Source organism: Eutrema salsugineum, unplaced genomic scaffold, assembly GCF_000478725.1.
Source record: "Eutrema salsugineum unplaced genomic scaffold, Eutsalg1_0 scaffold_11, whole genome shotgun sequence".
Taxonomy (NCBI): domain Eukaryota; kingdom Viridiplantae; phylum Streptophyta; class Magnoliopsida; order Brassicales; family Brassicaceae; genus Eutrema; species Eutrema salsugineum.
Window position 1 is genome coordinate 6837324 of NW_006256901.1, and position 25263 is coordinate 6862586.

A 25263-nucleotide genomic window follows, 5' to 3' on the forward strand; every position below is an offset into this window, starting at 1 on the left:
TCGACAAGGAAGTCTGCGAGCACCTGAGACTTCGCGAACAATCTATTCTGATAATCGATATCGTATTCGCTAAGTTCGACTGCCCATTTGGCGAGGTGGCCTGATTGGCTTAGGCTGTTGTGGCGTACTAAGGCCTTTTGTATTGAACTTTGTGCAGAGTTCGGACTGGTCTATCCTGTGGATGATCTGGTGCCTCAAATGCAGAATAAGAATCACAATAGAACTTGACAGCATCAAACTTGATGATTGAATCTATGTATGGCATTTCAATCATCTTAGGTGATTCATCCTCCACATTTATGACATCTGGTCCTTCTTATGTGATCTTCATGCATGGGATGTAAGATTCATGCTCTTCTATGTCTGCAGATTCTTGGTGGTGTGAGCTCAAGGAGAGATGGAGGTCTCCTTCGGATGATGACGTCGCACCCACAGCCAAGTCTTTTCTGGCCGCGGGTGAAGCTCTCACGGCCACGGTGAGGATGGGCCTGGCCGTGGCTGAAGTCCTCGCGGTCGTGGTGAGGAACTCCGAAGGTTGTTCAGCTGCTTATCCTTCTTGCTCTTCCAGGATGTCTTCAGGGTTATTCTGGGTGTCCATTGTGGGATCTCCTGCATCAGAATTGGTTGATCCTCCTTTTTGCTGACCATGAACAAGCGAATCCTTCTTATGATTCTCAAAGATCTTCCTCACAACAAGGTTTGTGTTTCCTTGGCACTTAGAGAGATGCTTGATGTCAGAACTGGTTTCCATGCTCTTGTGCTCAAGCTTGCTCAGGAGAAATTCAATCTCTTGAAGTTCACCATCTGTCCTTCCTCTGTACCATGAAGCGATTTCATTAGCCTCCTTGATCTCTAGCTTAGCGGCCTTGGCATCGATGGATCCTTGAAGTATATCATACTTCTGTCTTGGCTGCTCTTCCTCAAAAGCATCTATCTTCCTCTTTAGGGCAGCAATGTCTTGAGAGTGCAGATCTTCTAGCAATTTCACATGGTGAGTGAGGTCATCGATCCTCTTGTACAGGGTAGCTTCCGTAACAACTTGGAAATCAAGGTATTGATTCAGAATAGCTCCTAATCGATTCAGTTGGAGCCTAAATCGATCAGCTTCAGCGTTTTGGTGCAGAATCTGAAGAGGAAGAGGATGAGATGGTCGACGGTTCACCAGGTGCGGCGGATAGGGCTCATCTCGATGGTGTGGAGGTCGCGAGTCTCCATGGTTGTCGTTCGGATTAGGGTTCCGAAGATGATGATCAAGATCACGCCTGGAGGGTGATTAACATGCGCAAGGAGCTTCACACAGGTCGCAGGACCTTCGCTCAGGGTTAGGGTTTCTCCTTGGATGATCCATGCTTCAAAGGTTTCTGAAACTAGGGCAAACAGAAGAAAGAATAAGCAGAAAAAGAAAAAGTTATGGTGTTTATGAATTTGGTTTACTTCCTATGTTGCTTTGGCAGAAACTCGATATATATATAGTCTTCTGCGGCTTCAACCTCCCAGGTTTAGACCTCCAAAGACTAAAATCCTCCCCGGCAACAGCGCCAAAAACTTGGTGGGCTTGCGGGCCTAGGGTTAATTTTTAATAAGCCCGTTGGTCCTCCAAAAGTTTTAAATTTATAAAACCCTAGTGTCTGCAAGTGCACAGATGTACGTTGTAGGACTTAGGGTGTCGATCCACAGGGAGAATGTCTAATCTGCGAGAAACAACAAAGTGGGAAGTAAGCAAACTCATAAACCAATAAAAGTTTTGGGATTTGGTTAAGATCCTAAACTAAACCTAATCTAATATTCACAAGAATGCAATGCAGGATGAATGTTAAAAGAACATCTAAAGCATATCGACTCAAACTAAAGACTCTTAAACTCATAGGTGGCGATTTAGACTTCTCCAGTTTACTCTAATCGATGTATGATGGCATTTCCAATTAGCTTCTGGGCGATTTATCTTCATCTGTTTCTGGGAATCTGCATTGAACTAGAATAGACATGTGTATCATTAACCAGCTGTCGTCACCTTAATCAACTAATCACTTAGATCTAGGAATTAACTCTCGCTCTCATGCTAAACTTAAAATCATGCATTAGACATTGAATTCGTCTGCTCACATCTTCTCTATAGATAGCTTTCGACTCGTATAGCGACTATGTTCTTCTGAAGCTAGGTATTGATGATCTGATACATCACTCTCGTGGCTCTGATCGATCCTAGGCTCATAAAATAGGTCATGAATCTACTCTCATGCTTTAGGAATAACTTAGAACAAATGAGATCCAGAATATGGTCTAGAACAATAGAAATCCTAATCGATATATATGCTTGTCGATATCTTCAAACAACTTGACTCTCTGGGACAAATCTACATGATGCAATGAATGATAAAAGACATAAAAGAATGCAAAAGAATGAAACAGAAAAATTAATAGAATAGAAAGGAGAAAGAACAATGGATCTGGGTAAGAATCCCCATCTCCATTGCCTAACCCTAGAAAAACAGAGTTTGGTGGCTCAAAATCTCATTACAGGAGCACACACCCGTTTAGAGCTGCTAAACAATGTATTTATAGGTCCTAAGGTCTTCCAGGTCTCATTTAGGGCTTCTCTGAAGAGAAATGGCGAAGTGGGCTTTGATGTTGGGCCTTGTGGCTCGTCCTAAGGTCCACCGGGGGTGAGAGTCTTCCAGGGCAGGTAAAACATGTGTTTACCGCGGGTGAGAGTCTTCCGGGACTGGTGAACTGTGTCAACTTGTTCTCCATGTATCTTTTGATTGCGCCATTGGATCTTTGTGATGTAAAGTGCTATGGAAAGCTGGTTGTCTCCTCTTTATTGTCTCCAAATTTGAGCAGGATCAGACGGTGAGAAAGTCTTCATTTGTGGTTGAACTTCTCACGGTCTGACTTTGAGCTAAAAATGTGGATTTCTTCCATTTTGCCATCATATTCCCTAAGTTTCCTGAAAAGAGCCTTGAAACTACAAATACATAGAAATAATAATAAAAGTTCCTAAAACTAAGTAAAACCTTTGAAAAAGCATTTGAAATCAATGGTGAAAACTGGTCAAAATCGGGTGTTATCAATACGACAATATAAAGAAAAAGGGGTTCTCTCGGAACCGGTTTTGCTAAGACTGGTGAGCTCGCCAGATAGGTTGTGATCGATGCTTAGGTAAGATTCAGTGGAGGTGGAGCTGATTAATGAGATTAAAGATTCAGTGGAGGTGGTGCTCATATAAATGTTTACTAATCTGGCTAACATTGAACTTGGTAAAATGAAATGGTTGAATAATTGAAAAATGAGATTATTCAGGAATTTCTTATATACGAAATATGGGATTTCACTAAGCCAATTCTTATGAAATCTCGAATCAAACCCTGTGTGCTTGATCATATAAATGTTGACTAATCTGGCTGATTACGGAAAAATACAAAAGTCAACAACACAATATTACAATAATTAAGTGATAGAAGGATAATATTTGGTTTTCATTTACTAAACTAAAACATCAAAGCCTAGTTTTGCTATATCAAGACAAACATACTTTAAGACAACTCAAGAGTCGTTGTTCTTTTTATAACACCACTAATCTAAATTTATACCTGCTAACACTAAAGCCGCTTTGCATCTGTCGTTCCATTCAAATTTCTTGTTCCTGCAAAGAGTATCATAGAAGGGGAAGCACTTATCAGTTAATCGCAAAATGAATCATTTCTGTTGTTTGGATTGATACACTTCTGTTGCATCAACAAGAAGCTGAATATTTGAAGCTTCAAGGATTAACAGGGTAGCTTCTCTGTTAGCGGTGTGGTTTTTTGGTGATACATCCATGGATACCGGCGGACTCTCAGAAGCTCTCTATCTGATGCCACGTGGTCTTTGTATTTCCTTTTATTGAACATGTGTTCCTTAACGTGTCTGTTTTTAATGTTTTTAGTGTTCAATTTGTAACTGATCCGATATGTGTATCACTTTTTTATGATCTTTTGGGTTGTCGATATAAAATAGATTGAGAAAAAAAAAGAACAGTAAAACAAATTATATTTAGGGTAGGTTCATATTTTTCCCTTTCTCTGACAATCTTCATAAGATGGGTCTCCTTTAATCACCCTCCTTGATCTTTCTTTTTGGGGAGACGTAAGTCTCTACCTCAAAGTTTAAGGTAGAGTGTTCTCTTTTGGAATTATGAATCGAATGTTGACTAACTGTATGATTTTCTTAAGACATCTTGCTGTCAAGTCAATTAAGTTTCTCGTTGTACGGTTATTTCGGTGATTTGGAGAACGATCCAACCTTTCTTACCGGTGAAACTTAGAGAAAAAGATGTTTGGAGTGATACACTTTTGTTGCATCGACAAGAAGCTGAAGAGTTGAAGCTTCACTGCAGAGGATTAACAAGCTAGCTTCTCTGTTGGTGGTGCAGTTTTTCGGTGATACATCCATGGATATCGGCGGACTTTCTGAAGCTCTCTATTTGATGCCACATATCTTTGTTTTTCCTTTTATTGAACCCGTGTTCCTTGTGTCTGTTTTTAAAGTTTTTTAGTGTTTAATTTGTAACTTAGCCGATATGTGTTTCACTTTTTTAATGGCCTTCTGTTCTTCAATATAAAATCGATTGTGACAACAACAAAAAAAGAAAAAAAACAGTAAAACATATTGGGCTGTCTCTTATCTATATCGAGCCTAGAACATTAGATAAAAAAATTAAAATTCATTTACAACTAGAAAATTTGACTAAAAATCAATACTTTTCGCAAACGCTCTAGAAAAAGGCGATTTCCAGGCGATTCTCGCGAAACCCTAATTTCGACCTAGTCGATCTAGATTTCCAGATTTCTGGATCAAATTTCCTATCGAATCTTCTCTACATCATCATCGACATGTCAATCGAACCATTAGAAACCCAGAAAGAGCTCTGGCAATCTCTGCAGGGACTCAAAATCGGGGCTGATCAAGAAGCTTAGTCGGTTCATCAGGATGCACAGATCGAGTTTCAGAGAGATCATCGCTTGTGTTTGGTAGCTAAAGTTATTAATCCCGATCATCAGAATCGAGCAGGAATCAAGTCATCGATGCCAAGGGCATGAAGTTTAATTGGACATGTAGAAGCTCAGGTTAACGATGATGACACAATTAATTTCTATTTCAAAAAGGAGCACCATCTGATGACTGTTCTAGAAAGAGGTCCATATAATTACAGAGGATGGATGATTGTTCTGAATTGATGGAGTAACATGAGGTATCCATCCTTTCTTCGACATATTCCGTTTGGATCAAGATTAACAAGCTTCCAGCCATGTATCGAAGAAGAGGTATTGTCAACAGTATCAGCTCTAAACTTGGTCATGTAGATGAAGTTCTTATCATCGAATAGACAAAAACCCATCTTCCTGAAGTCTGGGTTAAGGTCGACTTTGATGTTGACTCTACCATCACGCTAGCTCAAAGTGTTGAATTTATGGCCAATACACCACCAGTGGAGCTAGAGTTCAAATACACGGGTCTTCAAAAATTATGTACTACTTGTGGTAGTTTGAAGCATGGGTATGAAGCTTGTCCAAAATGTTTATCTCTACCTCCACAAATTGGCCAGTTGATGATGGTAGGGAACAGTCCTTATACCACTGCAGCTAATCGACATCAAGCTATACAAGGATTAAATACTTTTCTGCAAACTGGTGAAACCTCTGGAGCAATGAATTTTCCACTCCTGTTAGCTCAACCCCCAATTCAGAACACCAATACGAATGGTGCTTCATCAAGTTCTGCATTAGCTGGTGTTCAAAGAGATGCATGGTATACACCAGTAGCTGATACGAAGATGGAAATGGCTGAGCAAGGAACCAAAAGAAAAATTCCCGATACAGCAGGAGAAGTCAATCTTTCTTCTTCAAAGAAACAGACTAGCACTGCAGCAAAGAACAAAGGTTTGGTGGTTGCCCTTAAACCACAAAAAGAGCCATGAAGATCTTTCATATGTATTGTCAAGGATTAGGGAGCACCTTGACAATTCAGTACTTAACTGATATCAGGAAGTTTTCTAAACCTGATATCATGCTCCTTACAGAAACCAAAATTGGTTATGATGCTGTAAATAAGCTTTGTAAGGATCTTAATTATGCCCACTCTTTTGTTCTTCTGGCAGATGGGCTTAGTGGTGGGTTAACCATTTTTTGGGATGTTAATATTGAGCTAACCGTAGGTGCTTCTCCTTCTTTCTTTACTACTGATGTGTATATTGCTGATGGTGCTAATATATTCTGTTTATCGTATATCTATGGTCATCCAATTTTGAAGACTCGTAATATGCAGTGGAATATAATTATTTTTGAGGTGAATGCAGGTGTTTATAGCAGCAGGCCAAGATTAGCTTTAGGTGACTTTAATGATATTAAGTATTCCTCCGAAAAAGAAGAAGGAAAAACCAGGTCTGAGTCCTCATTCTATACTTTTCGTAAAATGCTTTCAACCTGTGGTTTCCATGATGTTAGAACTTTTGGTGGAAAGTTCACATGGGTAGGTACTCGTCACCAACACACGGTGAAACTCGTATTGATATAGCTGTAGCTACGAGTGATTGGTTGGACCTATACCCCACCGCTTATATTCAAGTTTTGCCTTGGCAGTGCTCCGACCACATGGCTCTTATTTTACATACTGAAACTTCAAAGTGGAAAGGAAATAAGCTATTTCGGTATGATAGTAGATGGCGGTTTAATGCTGATCTTAAGGAAGATCTTCGTAAGGTATGGGAAGAAAAATGTCAAGCAAAATCATGTCAGAACTTTAGTAAGGCTTTAGAGCTCTGTCGTCGTAGAATGTCCAATTGGAAATGACAAACACTCACTAATTCTCAAAAGATGATTCATAATTTGAAAACTCTGCTGGGACAAGCTTATGAAGCCACTCCTTTGGATTACCATGTCATTGGTAATATTAAAAGTCAACTTGCTCATGCTTACAGGTTGGAGGAGGAATATTGGAGACTTAAAAGCAGAACTTTATGGTTGACAGCATGAGACAGGAACACTAAGTTTTATCACGCAAAAACTAAGCATGAAGATCTCTCAATCGGATTACTTCTTTAGCTGATGCAGATGGAAACGTTTATATAAAGCAGAAGGATATCCATAATCTCATAACTAACTACTTCTCTTCTCTTTTTTCTCAGAGCCAACGGGTGGTCCTGTCAAATTTCTTGAAAACCTCCAACCACGAGTAACTGAACATATGAATAACTTCCTCGTCAGACCTGTCTCGGAGAAAGAGGTTTATAATGCACTCCAGCAAATGAATGCTGATAAGTCTCTTGGACCGGATGGTCTTACTGCGGCATTCTATAAAGACCATTGGCTGACTGTTAAAGATGGAGTGGTACGTTTTATTAAGCATTTTATGGAAACTTTTGAACTAGGCCCGGTTTTAAATAGAACTCACATCTGTCTGATCCCAAAAGTTGAGAACCTGATATGTTCATAATTTGCATCATTTAGGTTGCATAAATCATTCCAAATCATGTTTTATTTCATGCATCTTAGGTCCTTAGGGTTTGTTTTAGAACTTAGGAGATGCATTAGGTCCCAATGAGTCTTTGCATGTTTTGAGTGTCTATCAGGTGAATATGGAGCTGAAAAGATGAATCCAGGAGGTGGAATGGTGAGCAAAGAGTGAAAAAGTTGAAAAATTGGGTCTTGGGAGATTTTCGGCCATTCTCGCTGGCCAGGAAGGTTTCACCGGCCATTTTCATGTACCGCGGGAAGCTTTACCGGCCATTTCCATGTACCGCGAATGAAGTGTATCGGCCAAAATCTCCGGGTGTGAACGAGTCTCAGAAATCGCCTGTCCGGGGAGCCTTCCGGTCCGATTCAGACGGCGGGTCCTTCATAGAAGTTGGAGAGCATTGGAGCACGGTCTCATAGCAAGTGGAATCGTGGAATTCGGACGCGTAAGCAGAGAGATAAGCTAGTCGGAAGGAACCCCTATCTCGCAGGTATTCCGGACCGAGCAGATCAGTTTTGAAGGATGCGAAGGACGGTGCACTTCCACTCTGATTCAGTTTCCGGGGCCTTCATGAGAATCAGAGACATTTGAGTCTTCTTTCCAGAACATCCGAGATCAATCAATTCGGAGCTTTGAGCAGAAAGATACGGTCTCCGGAATGGACACATGTCTAGGCGCCTCTCTCTGGTCGTGTAAATGCGCTTCAAAGATGTGCCCTCCAGGAAACCTTACACTTCCCAAGCACTGAAACTTCCTTCATCAAAGTTGGAGATAAATGAGTTCTCTGTCTTCTGCAACCGGAATTACTCAATTCGGACAGGTCTCCAGGAAGTTACACTCCGGAATGCGAGATGGTCCAGACAGCCCAGGATGACTAAGTTAAACATGCCGCGATTTCAATGCCACGGTCCACACTTGGCCGTGGCAACTTTTGTGCACCCTCGGCCAATGACACGATATAAATGCCACGGTGTGAGGCTTGACCGTGGCAAACACACACTTGGCTGAGAGGAACTTAGCAACCGTTCGGCGATTGACACGGCCTAAATGCCACGGTGTGAGGCTTGGCCGTGGCAACATCTTGCAACCTTCGGCGATTAGCACGAGCTTAATGCCACGGTCTGGGACTTGACCGTGGCAAATGAACAAGTGGCTGGAGATAACTTCTACACAGTTTCGGCTTTTGACACGATCTCAATGCCACGGCCTGAGACTTGGCCGTGGCAAGCATATACTTGGCTGGAAAGGACTTCACATACATGCGGGTTTTGGCACGGTCTGAATGCCACGGTCTGGGGGTTTGACCGTGGCAACCTTTACATATCTTCGGCGTTTGACACGGTTAACTTGCCACGAGTCCCAGATGAAGCTTAATCAGACCGTGGCATCAAAATGAACCAAGAACACAATGAAGTCTTTGACACGGTCAGGAATGCCACGGTCACACCAAGGACACACCAGACCGTGGCAAACCCTTCTTTGCCCATCAAGGCCGGGTCAGTACCCGGTTTGTTCCGGGTTGACCCGGTTCGCCCAAGCTTCCTTTATAAGGTTTTTAGACCTAATTTGTAGAGAACACTTAATCTACTTTTAGTCTTTTTTCCCCTTTTGTGAAAAACCACTTAATACACTTTGTTTTAGAGAGTTTAAATCGATTTGCAGTTTCTTTCCATCTTGTTCATCATTCCTATTCATCAAAATCAACTTCTAATCATGATTAACAACACATCTTGCAAAGGATCTAGTGTGTTGATCATGATTTGTGAGTAGTTACCTTAATGAGGTTCTAGATGTAGGTTAGGGTGCTAAAGTGTTAGATTAGGAGTGCTTAGGGCTAGATTCATTGGTTCATTTCTCTAAACAACTATTCTCTATGCTAGATCCTTGATAATCACTTGAGATCTAGATTCTGGGAATTTCATGCACCAAAAGTGTTTGATGAAATTCCTGAAAGAGTTGTGTTAGAGGTTTAAGTAATTTTTCATCATGGGAATGACTTGTTAAATGCTTGAATGATCATTGAGAACTGTTTATTAATGCATATTGATTCATATTTCACAAATGGGAATTTGGTTTGAAAATGGATTAGTATAGGGGTTAATACCTTCATGAGAGGATTAACATAGATTAGAGTTCTTAATCACTTGAATCATGTCTCATCATTGTCATTAGCATTCCTAGTTTAACACCAAAGCACCCTAACCATCTATCATGTCTAGAATCTCATGCCTCCATCATATCTTATTCACACCATTTGTCATTGTCATTAGTCTTTAATCCTGTTTATGTTTATAGTTGTCTCTAGATTAATCAAGACCCACTCTTGTTTGCTTGAATTAAGAACTTGATCATATAGCTTAGTGTCTAACACCACATCTGGATTGATAAACCTCTTTGTGCTACATTGACAAGGGGATTGATAGCCCTGAGACCCTAAAAAATCTTGTCTATCAATTGGCGCCGTTGCCAAATTGTGGTTTGATTAGCATTAAGCTCTGATCTGTTCTTGAGATCAAGTGCTTACTTTCTTGTTTTTACTGATTCCTTTCAAGTTCTGTTTGTGATTTCAGGTGTATGAACACCAGGTCTAGATCAAGAAGCTGTGGTCCTCCTTTTCCTCTAAACGACAACATCAACCTTTGGTACCAAGGAGGAGAAGAGACAGACGTGGTAGACAAATTGATCAGACTGAGATGGCAGAAAAAAGAGATCACATGGTAGATATAGAACAACCGGTTCAAGAGCAACAGGCTCAAGGTAATAGAGCTGGTAATGGAGTTGGTCAAGGGCTTCATCAGGGTAATGTTCATCAGGAACAGGTGCACCATCAACAAGCTTATGTCCACCAAGGACAAGCTCAAGCTCATCAACAAAGGCATCAGGCCAATGTTCAGCAAGGACACCAGGTGCACCACCAACCCCACCCTTTCCAACCACAGCAAAGAAGATATGAGCAACCCCAAGTCTATGTTGGAGAGAATGACAGGGCCAATGCTCATCAGTATGGAGCTGGTATTCAGGCACCACCTGTGCAAAACAAAAACTTTGAAGTGAAAGCATCATTGCTGAATATGGTCCAGAACTCAAAGTTCCATGAGTTAGCAATGGAAGATCCCTTGGAACACTTGGACCAGTTTGATAAGGTGTGTGATCTGACCAAGATAAATGGAGTTTCAGAAGACAGCTTCAAGCTAAGACTATTCCCATTCAGTCTTGGTGATAAAGCTCATCAATGGGAGAAGAATCTTCCAAGAGGCTCCATTCAAACCTGGGAGCAATGCAAGCAAGCCTTCTTATCTAAGTTCTTCTCCACCTCAAGAACTGCAAAACTGAGGAACCAAATCTCTAGCTTCACTCAGCACAGCAATGAAAGTTTTGGTGAAGCATATGAGAGATTCAGGAGCTACACAAACCAATGCCCACACCATGGGTTTAGTGAGGCTTCTCTTCTCAGCACACTGTATAGGGGAGCTCTTCCCAAGATTAGAAACCAGCTGGATACTGCTTCCAATGGGAACTTTCTGGGTAAAGAGATACATGCTGCTTTAGAGCTAGTAGAGAACTTAGCATTGAGCAATGACACTTATGGTGAAGACTATGACAGATCAAATAGGTCTGAAGGTTCAAGCTCAGAACAGAGGCTCACCAGAGAAGTTAAGGAGTTGAGGAGTGAATTGGACAAGCTGAAATTCACCACTCAGAAGCCAATGCATTTTGTTGGAGAGTATGAGGAACCTTCTCAAATTTTTGAGAACATAAGTGAAGAAGGTCTTACCCAAGAGGAGCTCAACTACATTGGGAATCAGAGGTTCCAAAGATATCAGTATGGTAATGCCAATCCAAACCTCTCTTACAGGAACACCAATGTAGCTAACCCACAAGACCAGGTCTATCCCAATTCTCAAGCTCCAAAGAACTTTGTTCCCAAGAACAACTTTCAACGGTCATTCCAACCCAAGAATCAATTTGGTCAGAATCAGAGTTTTGGTCAGCAACAGCAACCATTTCAGGGCACTGGTTACACTTCACAGCAGCCAAAGGCACCACCAGGGTTTGGTCCACCACAGTTCCAACAGCAGGCGCCGGTTCAACAACAGTTTCAGCCACCAATGGTCCAACAGCAGCCACAGATGGGTACAAATATGGTTGGTATTCTGCAACAACTACTTCAGGGTCAACAGACTATGCAGCAGGAAATCAAGGAACTGAAGCAAAACCAAGCATCAAGCTCAAGGAACCAAGGTCACATACCTGGAAAACCAGAACCCAACCCCAAGGAATATGCCAAAGCAATTACACTGAGGAGTGGCAAGGAATTACCTGGTATTGAGAACAACAAAGTGATCATTGAGGACAATGATCAACCTGAGGGGGAGGCAGCCTTAAAGGATGATCAAGTTGCTGAGAAACCAAGGACAGAAAAAGGTAAAGAGGTAGCAAAGGAACCAGAACCAGAGAAGAAGTATGTGCCACCACCTCCATACCAACCCAAGCTCCCATTTCCAGGGAGATTTAAGAAGCAACTAGTGAACAAGGCAAGAGCTGTATTTGAGAAGGCACTCAAAGAGACACCACTCACAATGCCTCTCATTGATGCATTCCTAATGATGCCAAAGATGAGGAAGTTCTTGAAGGATGCAATTCTGAACAAGACAAAAGAGCTTCAAGGCATGGTAGTACTAAGTCATGAATGCAGTGCTATCATTCAGAAGAAGTCCATTCCAAGGAAGTTAACTGATCCAGGGAGCTTCACACTCCCTTGTGCCATTGGACCTCTTCTATTCTCTGGATGTCTTTGTGATTTAGGAGCATCAGTCAGCTTGATGCCATTCTCCATAGCTAAGAAGTTGGGCTTTAGAGTTTTCAAACCCTCAAGGATTTCTCTTATCCTTGCAGATAGATCAGTTAGATTGCCTGTTGGTATGTTGGAAGATCTACCTGTCAAGATAGGTGGTTTTGAAGTTCCAACAGATTTTGTTGTGCTGGAAATGGATGAGGAACCAGTAGATCCTCTCATCTTGGGCAGGCCATTCTTAGCAACTGCAGGAGCCATCATTGATGTGAGAGGTGGGATAATAGAGCTTCAACTTGGGTCTGAAAGGCTCAAGTTTGATGTGAATGAGATGATGAAGAAACCCACCATTGAAGGTCAATGTTTCTATGTGGAGACAATGGACCAGTTGGCTGATGAGTTGCTTGAGGAACTGAACACTGAGGATCCTCTTCAAGCTGCTCTAACTCAAGAACAAGGAGATAATGAGCTCTTGGCTGAAGCAAGTGAAGGGTATAAGCTGTATCTGGACAATGCAAGAGAGCTGGGTCCTGAAACAAGGTTTTTGGAGCTGGAACAAAGAGGCTCTGAAGTCTTTGCTATCAAGGAATCAGTCACCAGCAAAGCAACCTGGACCAGGACTGGAATGAGGCGGATGCACCCTCTGTTGAGCTCAAGCCTCTACCAACAGGGCTCAGGTATGCATTCTTAGGCCTAAACTCTACTTTTCCCGTGATCATAAATGATAACTTGCTGGAGCATGAGGAACGTGCATTACTTAGTGAAATAAGGAAATTCAGGAGAGCCATAGGGTATTCCTTGGCAGATATTAGAGGAATCTCTCCTGATATATGCACCCACAGGATCCACCTGGAGGACCAAGCCATGTCCTCTATTGAGCACCAACGTAGACTTAACCCCAACCTTAGGGAAGTGGTTAAGAAGGAGATACTAAAGCTTCTTGAGGCAGGGATAATTTACCCAATCTCTGACTCAAGATGGGTGTCTCCTGTTCACGTTGTGCCCAAGAAAAGTGGGATCACAGTGGTGAAAAACGATAAGGATGAACTCATAGCTCAAAGAACCATAACTGGCCATCGCATGTGCATTGACTATAGGAAATTGAATTCTGCTTCTAGAAAAGATCATTTCCCTTTACCATTCATTGATCAAATGTTTGAAAGGTTAGCTAATCATCCTTATTTTTGTTTTCTCGATGGGTACTCTGGATTTTTTCAAATTCCCATAGATCCAAGAGATCAAGAGAAAACAACATTCACATGTCCTTATGGCACTTATGCTTATAGGAGAATGCCCTTTGGTTTATGTAATGCACCAGCCACTTTTCAAAGATGTATGATGCACATTTTCTCTGACATTATTGAAGAGAAAGTTGAGGTGTTCATGGATGACTTTAGTGTCTATGGCTTCTCTTTCTCGGATTGTCTCTCTAATTTGACACAGGTGTTGGAGAGATGTGAGCAGCACAACTTGGTGCTGAACTGGGAGAAGTGTCATTTCATGGTGCAAGAAGGAATAGTTCTTGGGCACAAGATCTCTGAAAAGGGTATTGAGGTTGATAAGGCAAAGGTGGAAGTGATGGTGAATCTGCAAACCCCCACTTCAGTTAAAGGGATAAAGAGCTTCCTTGGTCATGCAGGGTTTATAGAAGATTCATAAAGGACTTCTCAAGGATTGCCAGGCCCTTAACAAGACTGTTGTGTAAGGAGGTGGATTTCATCTTTGATGCTGAATGTGAAGAAGCCTTCAAGTTGATCAAGGAGGCATTGGTTAGTGCACCAATAGTTCAGGCACCAGACTGGTCTCTACCTTTTGAGGTCATGACAGATGCTTCTGACTTTGCTGTTGGAGCAGTACTTGGACAAAAGAAAGACAAGAAGCTGCATGTGATCTACTATGCCAGTAGAACACTTGACTCTGCCCAAGAAAAGTATGCTACAACTGAAAAGGAAATGCTGGCAATAGTTTTTGCCTTTGATAAGTTCAGAAGCTACCTGGTGGGATCAAAGGTCATTGTGTATACTGATCATGCAGCCCTCAGGTACTTGATGACCAAGAAAGATGCCAAGCCAAGGCTGTTGAGATGGGTTTTATTGCTCCAGGAGTTTGATATGGAGGTGCTTGATAAGAAGGGCATTGAGAATGGGGCTGCAGACCATCTCTCAAGGCTGAGGATTGAAGAAAAAGTTCCCATAGATGATGCTTTGCCTGAAGAGTCTCTGATGGTGCTCCATTCATACTTGGAATTTGAGGAAGTAGAAAGCATTCAAGAAAGGAGGATGCCTTGGTTTGCAGACATAGTGAACTATCTTGCATGTGGGGTGGAGCCTCCTGAATTAGATGCCTACAAGAGGAAAAAGTTCTTCAGAGATGTCCAGAGATACTATTGGGATGAGCCCAACCTCTATGTTCTGAACAAGGATCAGCTTTACAGAAGGTGTCTTGCTGAAGAGGAGATGCAACCTGTGTTGCAAGAATGTCATGGTTCTGCCTTTGGAGGTCACATGGGGGCATTCAAAACTGTGGCAAAGGTTCTTCAAAGTGGGTTTTGGTGGCCTACAATGTTCAAAGATGCCCAGTTGGTGGTTTCAGCATGTGATGCCTGTCAGAGGCATGGGAACATATCTAAGAGAAGTGAGATGCCTCAAAACCCCATTCTAGAGGTTGAGATCTTTGATTGCTGGGGGATTGACTTTATGGGACCTTTCATTTCATCCTATGGAAATCAATACATACTTGTTGCTGTGGACTATGTGTCCAAATGGGTTGAGGCCATTGCTTCCCCTACCAATGATTCCAAGGTTGTAGTGAGGCTGTTCAAGAACATCATCTTCCCAAGGTTTGGAGTTCCAAGGGTTGTCATCTCTGATGGAGGATCCCATTTTGTGAACAAGACTCTGGAAGGTTTATTGAGAAAGCATGGAGTTAAACACAAGATAGCTACTCCATATCATCCTCAAACTAGTGGCCAGGTTGAAGTATCCAATAGACAGATCAAGGCCATTCTTGAGAGGACTGTTAGCTCAAGCAGAAAAGATTGGAGCAAAAGGCTAGATGATGCATTATTGGCTTACAGGACTGCCTTTAAAACTCCAATTGGAACATCACCATTCAGTTTGCTATATGGGAAGAGCTGCCACCTTCCTGTTGAGTTGGAGTACAAAGCTATGTGGGCTGTGAAGTTTCTAAACTTTGATATCAAGACAGCTCAAGAGAAAAGGATCATGCAACTTCATGAACTTGAGGAGATCAGGCTTGAAGCTTTTGAAAGCTCAAAAATCTATAAGGAGAAGACCAAGACCCTGCATGACCAGAAGATTCTAAAAAGGGAGTTCAAGTCTGGTGATTTGGTCTTGCTTTTCAACTCCAGACTTAAGTTGTTTCCAGGAAAGCTTAAGTCTAGGTGGTCTGGACCTTTCAAAGTTCTTGAAGTAAGGCCTTATGGTGCCATTGTCTTGGAAGGGAAGAATGGTCAGGAATTTGTGGTGAATGGACAGAGAATCAAGCATTACTTAGTTTCACAAAGGAAGGAGGAAGCTACATCAGTTCCCCTTCTTGATCCACCAGCCTGTTAATCAGTTTCCCAAAGTCAAACTTAGAGACATTAAACAAAGTGCTCTTGGGAGACACCCCAAGCTTATCCTTTGTAAATATGCTTTTGATCTTCTGATTCTTTTCTTTTTTTTATGTTTTAGGATGTTTTGATGGGTCTGTTGAGTGTTTACAGGTGTTAGGTGTGAGTCTAAACCTTTGGAAAGTGAATGCAGAATGAAAAGAGATGAAGGAATGGAGACAAGCTTGTGCTCGGCCTTTGACATGGGGGCCGGCCACGGTCAAAAACAAGGCATGGCAAGTCTCTTTGTGCTGCCACGGGGAGATAATCACGGTCTCAAGGCCAGACCGTGGCAAAAGGAGGCATGTGTTCGGTGAATGCCACGACCTTGTAACATGGAACCTAGGCGGCCGTGGCAAGAACAAAAGTGGACCAGGCAACATTCGGACCATGCCACGACTTGGTTGCCACGGGAAGAAGCTTAGGCCATGGCAAAATGAAGGTGAAACGTCCAATGCTCGGTGTTTGCCACTAGGGGTTGCCACGGGATAAAGGCCTGACCGTGGCAAAGCAAAAGTGAAGCGGCCAAGGTTCGGTGTTTGCCACGGTCTACAAGACACGGTCTGGAGGCTTGACCGTGGCAAAGTTTTTGAGGGTTTGACCGAGGAATGAGCACGGCCACGGGGACACAATCATACCGTGGCAAGAAGAAAGAAGAAGGACAATGCTCGGGGTTTGCCACGGCCTGAAGACACGACCAAGTCGAGACCGCGGCAAAGATACAGCATCCTCGAGTGATAGACACGGGCATGTGACACGGTCAAAGAGGCGCGATCCAAAATTTGAATTCCAGTTGACCGTACGGACGTTGACCGGTCAACAGACGCGCCAGGCCAGCTGTTCCCCACCACTCTTTCTTCTTCATCGCGAGTTTGCTCTCTCTTCTCCATTCTTGAACTCTAAACTTTCATATCTCTCTCGTTGCTGCATCAAATTGAGTGATTCCAACTGCATTGAACTCGTATTCCTGTCTAGTTTCTTGTTGCACATCCGTTTTACACTCGAAACTTGAAGATTCCAAGGTATTTAATCTGTTAAAACTCACATTTTCCATACATTAGAGTACTGTTCATGAACAGAGAAAAACAAATGGAATCGATTTTAATGGGTTTCTTGATACCTTGGAATCATTTTGTGAATGTTGTGCAAGTAGAATGGATAGGGATTTCATGAACCTTGCTTGAGAATGACCTGTTCTTGGAATTTTTGAGAAATTTTCTTGAAAATCACCATGTGAATAGATTTTTTTTAAGAAATTGTGTTTCAAGCTGAACTATTTGTGTGCATTGCTTCTTGCCATTGCCTTGAGTTTAATGAGTTTTTAATCAGCTTGCAATACCTTCTTTTAAAGAAAAATCGATTGGTGCTGCTCATGAACTTGGTGAATTTTTGAAAAAAAAAAAAAACTTTTGTTGTTCTCTTTCTTTGGTGCTTACAATGGTTTGAGAAAATGCAGGATGGGAGGAACAAAAAGACAAGCAGCCATGGAGAAATCTAAAAAAGAGAAATCAGAGGAGCAGATTTTGCCTTTTGGGCACAAAGTTTTCGAGAAACAGAAAAGGAGGAGAAAGCCAAAGGATTCAGCTGAAAAGAAAACAAAGAAGATTGCTGCACCAAAGAAAACAAAGGCCTCCACTTCAAAAACTTCTGGTACAGAGCTGGCATTGGTTGAGGTCGTTCACAGAGCAGGAAAAGAGGTGGTTGTGGCTGAGGATGAAGAAGGGAACAGAGAGTGACCCTGAAACAGCATTGAAGCGGGCCAAGAAAGCAAAGCCAGGTTCTGAGGACAGAGAGCCAACTTTTGATGACTACTTTGACATGTTCAGAAGTGCAAAAGTGCAGCAAACCAAGTTCCCTTATTCTTGAGGACAAGAAAGAATCAAAGAGGGCAATGGTCTTGGGCACATAGAATTCACAATAGATGGTGCACAACACCATGTAAGCTTCAAAGAACTTGATGAGATCTTTGCTTTTACAAGACCTGCACAAGAAGAGACAGTGAAGTTCACATACCCTGATCACATGATCACTGACTTGTGGGATACAATTGCTTTTGGGAGCTTCAGAGGAGGAAGATGCAAGAGTTCATGGATAAGAAACCCAGCAATCCGCTATGCTCACAAGGTGCTTTGCCAAATGTTCTTTACCAAGCACAATGATGGAGTGGTGCATCTAGCCGACATGGAGCTATTGGGTATGGGTCTTCATCCTCTCATCAGTCACTTGAAGAGCAAGAGAGAGTTTCACCTTCCACATTACATCCCTTCTAGTGGTGCATTCTTGGCACGCCAAATGCTGATTTACAAGGACATTGCTTGGAGCGAGGGTAAAAGAAAGAAGCTCACTAAGCTACACAATGGATGGCTAGTGACAAGGATTCTGAAAGCAAGAGGTTTTGTCTTTGATAATGTTGCAGTCAGGCCTGGGTTGATTGATGAAGTTACCCTCACCAAGGTTGGGTTTCTGAAAGAGAGCAATGGTGAACACTTCTTGTACACCTTCAAGCTCTTGCAAGATGAAAAAGTTCATGTTCTGTTGCCAAACCCAGCCATCACCACTCTCACAGAAAGGCACAATGTCTCCTTTATTGTCCTCAAGGATCAGCTCTACAACTCAGCCATTCACCCTCCAATTCCCAAATGTAAGAAGCCAATTAATTCTAAGGGTAAAGAGCCAGCTGAAGAGGAAGACACAACTAGGACCACTGGTTGTGAGCATGAGGAGCCAAGAGATTTTGAAAGAAGGATGGGAGCAGGAAGGTATCACTTTGATCCTTACTTTTGGGGTGAGCCTGACTATCACACAAGGAAGCTGTATTCCAGAGTTAACACCCTTCAGAAATGGTGCAAATGGCAAGACAAAACGATCCACAAGCTGGTTGACTGTGTTAGGCAGCTTAAGAAGAAGGTTAAAAAGCTCACAGCTCCAGCCACCTCACCCAAACGAGATACAAGCGAAGAGGTGGGAGAAAGCACAGCTGCCAATGACTTTGCGCTACCTCCAGGAAAAGAAGATTGGGTGAATCCGGCGACAGCATTCCAACCAGACTCACCTGAGAGCAGCCCACCCAGATATTCCACCCCATCATGTTCAACCTCCAATCCATCCCATTACTTGGGATCAGACCTCAGCGATTGAGGTAAACACTCAAAACCTTGTAAATAGCATGTAGACTTTCTTTTTCTTTTGCATTTTGCCTGTTTGCTTTGGTTTCACTTCTTTCTCATACTTTTATAACACAAGGGACTGTGTTATTTAAGTGTGGGGGGGAGTTTCATCCTTTACTAATCATGTTTTCTATTTTCCTATTTTACACTTTGAGTCTTGAGTCACATTCTAGTTGCATATTCATGTAATCTCATCTAAGTGCATATAAAAACAAAAAAAAAATGATCATGTAGTTGCATTCTCATTTTTTAGGATTGAGTCTAGATTGCATTTGCATATAGGTTGCATCTTGCAGGGAGTAATGATAGGTTTTCTAGAGAGTATATCACTTTGAGAACTTGAATTGAATATGCTTGTGAATCTTTTTCTGTGCTTGCAAAGTCTGAAATGATTTGAATCTGAGAAGCAAGTTTGAATTGAACTCAACTCTAATTAAGTGGGAACCTTGAACTTGACTTGAAAATATCTTGTGATGCATTGTTTGAAAAAGCTTGTGGATACCAATATACATACTTGAGCTAGAACCATTGTTTTTACCACTCTTTTCCTTAGCTCAAGTAGCTGAATCCACATCATGGATCAGTTCCCATACCTTGAACCCATCCTTCTTTCAAGCCAATGTTTGTGTGTGAATTGAAAGGCCACCTTGGATCAAACTTAGCAGAAAGTGTTAGGTTTAGAGCGACAAGGGCAGGTCTCATTGAGTGCTGTGTTCCAACATCTAGGAACTGAGAGTTTTGGCAAGGAATAAGTGTGGGGGAAAAGACTTTTTGGTGAGTGGAAAAAGGTGAGATGAATGGGAAAGAGAGAGTGAAAATAGCTAGGGGAATGAAAGAAAAAGAAATCAGTCTTGGTGTTTTGAGAAAGTGAGCTCTGGTTTGTTGAAAAGAAAGATTCTAGCCTCTAAGTAAAAAAAGGAAGAAAAGAAGCCAAAATGCTCAAATGTTTTGTTAAGAAAGAAAGAAGAGGCTAGAAGTTGTAAAAGAAAAAGAGCTGTGTAAAGTTTGAGTTCCAAGACTTGAGAGGAAATGTGAAAAGTAAATCCCCTAGTGAGAGGAAAATGAGAGTGAAAAGTGAGGATTTTTGAGCAAGTGAGGAAGCTTTGAGTAGAGGGTGGGGTGTGATGAGTCTTTGCCCATGTCATAGGTTGCTTTTTACCTTTAGCATTCTGTCAAAGTTTGATCATTCATAGAGAGATCCCTTTGCTGCATTTAACCCACTTGAACACTGATGAGATCATTTTAATCTCATAGCCTCTCCCTAGCCAAGCCAGCTTGTTTAAACATTGCATCATGAGGTTCACCTGATAAAAGCTTAATAAATGTGGAAGAGTTGAGAGAGAGAAGAACTTGTGGAGATTCCTTGCTGAGTTGACATATATCTGAGTATGACTTTGCATTGCATAATTGAGCATGAACTTGAATTCTCATTGTGATCACTTCTCTCAAAATGAAAATGTGAACTCCCATTGCATACAACCTCTTTCTCTCATTTGCTCTTTTTGCTTGAGGACAAGCAAAGGACAAGTGTGGGGGAGTTGATATGTTCATAATTTGCATCATTTAGGTTGCATAAATCATTCTAAATCATGTTTTATTTCATGCATCTTAGGTCCTTAGGGTTTGTTTTAGAACTTAGGAGATGCATTAGGTCCCAATGAGTCTTTGCATGTTTTGAGTGTCTATCAGGTGAATATGGAGCTGAAAAGATGAATCCAGGAGGTGGAATGGTGAGCAAAGAGTGAAAAAGTGGAAAAATTGGGTCTTGGGAGATTTTCGGCCATTCTCGCTGGCCAGGAAGGTTTCACCGGCCATTTTCATGTACCGCGGGAAGCTTTACCGGCCATTTCCATGTACCGCGAATGAAGTGTATCGGCCAAAATCTCCGGGTGTGAACGAGTCTCAGAAATCGCCTGTCCGGGGAGCCTTCCGGTCCGATTCAGACGGCGGGTCCTTCATAGAAGTTGGAGAGCATTGGAGCACGGTCTCATAGCAAGTGGAATCGTGGAATTCGGACGCGTGAGCAGAGAGATAAGCTAGTCGGAAGGAACCCCTATCTCGCAGGTATTCCGGACCGAGCAGATCAGTTTTGAAGGATGCGAAGGACGGTGCACTTCCACTCCGATTCAGTTTCCGGGGCCTTCATGAGAATCAGAGACATTTGAGTCTTCTTTCCAGAACATCCGAGATCAATCAATTCGGAGCTTTGAGCAGAAAGATACGGTCTCCGGAATGGACACATGTCTAGGCGCCTCTCTCTGGTCGTGTAAATGCGCTTCAAAGATGTGCCCTCCAGGAAACCTTACACTTCCCAAGCACTGAAACTTCCTTCATCAAAGTTGGAGATAAATGAGTCCTCTGTCTTCTGCAACCGGAATTACTCAATTCGGACAGGTCTCCAGGAAATTACACTCTCCGGAATGCGAGATGGTCCAGACAGCCCAGGATGACTAAGTTAAACATGCCGCGATTTCAATGCCACGGTCCACACTTGGCCGTGGCAACTTTTGTGCACCCTCGGCCAATGACACGATATAAATGCCACGGTGTGAGGCTTGACCGTGGCAAACACACACTTGGCTGAGAGGAACTTAGCAACCGTTCGGCGATTGACACGGCCTAAATGCCACAGTGTGAGGCTTGGCCGTGGCAACATCTTGCAACCTTCGGCGATTAGCACGAGCTTAATGCCACGGTCTGGGACTTGACCGTGGCAAATGAACAAGTGGCTGGAGATAACTTCTACACAGTTTCGGCTTTTGACACGATCTCAATGCCACGGCCTAAGACTTGGCCGTGGCAAGCATATACTTGGCTGGGAAGGACTTCACATACATGCGGGTTTTGGCACGGTCTGAATGCCACGGTCTGGGGGTTTGACCGTGGCAACCTTTACATATCTTCGGCGTTTGACACGGTTAACTTGCCACGAGTCCCAGATGAAGCTTAATCAGACCGTGGCATCAAAATGAACCAAGAACACAATGAAGTCTTTGACACGGTCAGGAATGCCACGGTCACACCAAGGATACACCAGACCGTGGCAAACCCTTCTTTGCCCATCAAGGCCGGGTCAGTACCCGGTTTGTTCCGGGTTGACCCGGTTCGCCCAAGCTTCCTTTATAAGGTTTTTAGACCTAATTTGTAGAGAACACTTAATCTACTTTTAGTCTTTTTTCCCCTTTTGTGAAAAACCACTTAATACACTTTGTTTTAGAGAGTTTAAATCGATTTGCAGTTTCTTTCCATCTTGTTCATCATTCCTATTCATCAAAATCAACTTCTAATCATGATTAACAACACATCTTGCAAAGGATCTAGTGTGTTGATCATGATTAGTGAGTAGTTACCTTAATGAGGTTCTAGATGTGTAGGTTAGGGTGCTAAAGTGTTAGATTAGGAGTGCTTAGGGCTAGATTCATTGGTTCATTTCTCTAAACAACTATTCTCTATGCTAGATCCTTGATAATCACTTGAGATCTAGATTCTGGGAATTTCATGCACCAAAAGTGTTTGATGAAATTCCTGAAAGAGTTGTGTTAGAGGTTTAAGTAATTTTTCATCATGGGAATGACTTGTTAAATGCTTGAATGATCATTGAGAACTGTTTATTAATGCATATTGATTCATATTTCACAAATGGGAATTTGGTTTGAAAATGGATTAGTATAGAGGTTAATACCTTCATGAGAGGATTAACATAGATTAGAGTTCTTAATCACTTGAATCATGTCTCATCATTGTCATTAGCATTCCTAGTTTAACACCAAAGCACCCTAACCATCTATCATGTCTAGAATCTCATGCCTCCATCATATCTTATTCACACCATTTGTCATTGTCATTAGTCTTTAATCCTGTTTATGTTTATAGTTGTCTCTAGATTAATCAAGACCCACTCTTGTTTGCTTGAATTAAGAACTTGATCATATAGCTTAGTGTCTAACACCACATCTGGATTGATAAACCTCTTTGTGCTACATTGACAAGGGGATTGATAGCCCTGAGACCCTAAAAAGTCTTGTCTATCAGAACCCTACGGAAGTAAAAGACTATCGACCTATTAGTCTTAGTAATGTAGCATACAAGATATTATCTAAAGTCCTGGCTGAGCGATTGAAACCTTTACTGCACACCTTCATCTCTCAAAACCAAACTGCTTTTATTCCAGGTCGATTTATCACGGATAACATCCTTATCTCTCACAAGCTGATACACTCTATGCATACTCGTAAGCGATCTTATCCCTCAATGGCTCTCAAACTGGACATTACTAAGGCATTTGATAAGGTGGAGTGGTCCTTTATAGAACACATTATGAAAAAGCTGGGTTTTGCAGACACTTGGTGTAAATGGGTTATGATGTGTGTCACTACGGTTACATACTCAGTATTAGTGAATGGAAACCCAACTGATATTATTAAACTCAGTCGTGGCATAAGACAGGGAGATCCTATTTCTCCCTATCTATATTTATTGTGTACTGAGGGATTATCACATCTTATTAATCAAGCTGCACTTGATGAAGTTATTACAGGTTTCAAAGCAAGCAGAGAAGAACCAGCAATTACACATATGTTGTTTGCAGATGATTCTCTTCTCCTCTGCAAAGCCACGACCCAGGAATCTGATGCGCTCTTGGGGATTCGTCAAGCATATGCACAAGCTTCAGGACACCTGGTGAATTTTCAGAAATCTGCAATAAAGTTTTCCAAAGGTATTAACCCTGCCCTCAAAGATTACTTTCTGCAAACCACCAAAATTTCGAAGGTAAGGGGCTTTGGTGAATATCTGGGACTACCTGAGTACATTGGGAGAAATCGAAAGGATACTTTTTCTTATCTAGTTCAAAGGGTAGTCATAAAATGAAAAACTGGTACACCAAATTCTTGTCTCCTGCTGGTAAAGAGGTTTTATTAAAATCAGTAGTTACTGCGTTACCTACTTACACTATGAGTTGCTTAATGCTTCCTCAGAAGATTATTAAACAAATGGAGACAGCTATGAGGAAATTTTGGTGGTCTACGCAGAATGATAAAAGCTATATAAACTGGATTGCATGGAAAAAACTCACGGATCCAAAAGACACTGGAGGCTTAGGTATCCATGATTTTAAAGATTTCAATATTGCTTTATTAACTAAACAGCGTAGGCGTCTCATGCAGCATCTAGAATCCCTGCTAGCTCAGGTATATAAAGCCAAATATTATCCTAAGACATCGCTGTTGGAAGCAAAACAGAAACGGTCCTGTAGTTATGCATGGAGAAGTATTCCCAAGGGTAATAAACTCTTGAAACAAGGGATCAGATGGAATGTTGGGGATGGGAGTCAAATCAATGTATGGAAAGACTCTTGGTTGCCCATAAATCCACCAATCCCAGCAACTGGTGTGGGTGTAACTCTTATCCTCATCTTAAAGTTAAGAACCTTTTTATTCAAAGAACTTCTCCGTGGAATGATTGCAAATTAGCAGCACTATGTGAATCTAGTGATATCCCTTTGATTAAACTTATCAGACCTTCTGTTACAGGTGCAAAGGATAATATCACTTGGATTCATACTTCCCACGGCGAGTATACAGTGAAATCTGGGTATAATCTTCTTCGGACTTAAAGAGGGCAAATGTCTGCTATCCCATCTCATTTATTCCGATCTATTTGGAAGCAGAATATCCCCCCTAAGGTGAAGCATTTTTGGTGGAGATCTTTTCATCAAGCTCTACCCACGGCTCAACAATTAGTGTTAAAAAGGTTATCCTTGATAGTACTTGCCAAATGTGTGGAGAAGCTGAGGAATCTGTCGAACATTTATTGTTCCATTGTCGCATAAGCCGTGAGGTTTGCGATCTCTCACCAATTAATAGTCCTTCTGCGAAAGCAAATGATGGTATAGCAATGAACATCGAGATGAGACACTCAGTTTAATGAATCGAATGCTCATGACTCAGCTAGATTGATCCTGTTTCATATCTTAGGCTGGAGATTATGGAAAAATCGCAATGACAATCTTTTCAATGCTAAACGCTGGCTTATTCCAGATATCATTAATAAAGCATAGATAGATTTAAAACTCTGGCAGGTAGCCATGGATAGTAATCATGGTGATTCGGTGCAGAGGACTCTAATTCAAGATCGCCTGAATAGTAATGCGATTACTCCAGAATCCCAAGAGACGCAGGCATATCGTTGTTTCACTGATG

General features: G+C 41.9%; 1 protein-coding gene and 1 non-coding gene across 2 annotated transcripts; one reads left to right on the forward strand and one right to left on the reverse strand.

The window, feature by feature from the left end:
- Positions 1–4734: 4734 nt before the first annotated feature.
- On the forward strand, positions 4735–7468 carry LOC112089875. Its single transcript, XM_024160695.1, has 3 exons — positions 4735–6419; positions 6618–6737; positions 6956–7468. Exons 1-3 carry the CDS (start codon positions 5953–5955, stop codon positions 7008–7010), a joined length of 642 nt encoding a protein of 213 aa, XP_024016463.1. The 5' UTR covers positions 4735–5952; the 3' UTR covers positions 7011–7468.
- Positions 7469–10817: 3349 nt separating this feature from the next.
- Positions 10818–10924, reverse strand: LOC112090180. Its single transcript, XR_002901528.1, has one exon. It is a non-coding gene; the product is annotated as a small nucleolar RNA R71 (small nucleolar RNA).
- Positions 10925–25263: the final 14339 nt, after the last annotated feature.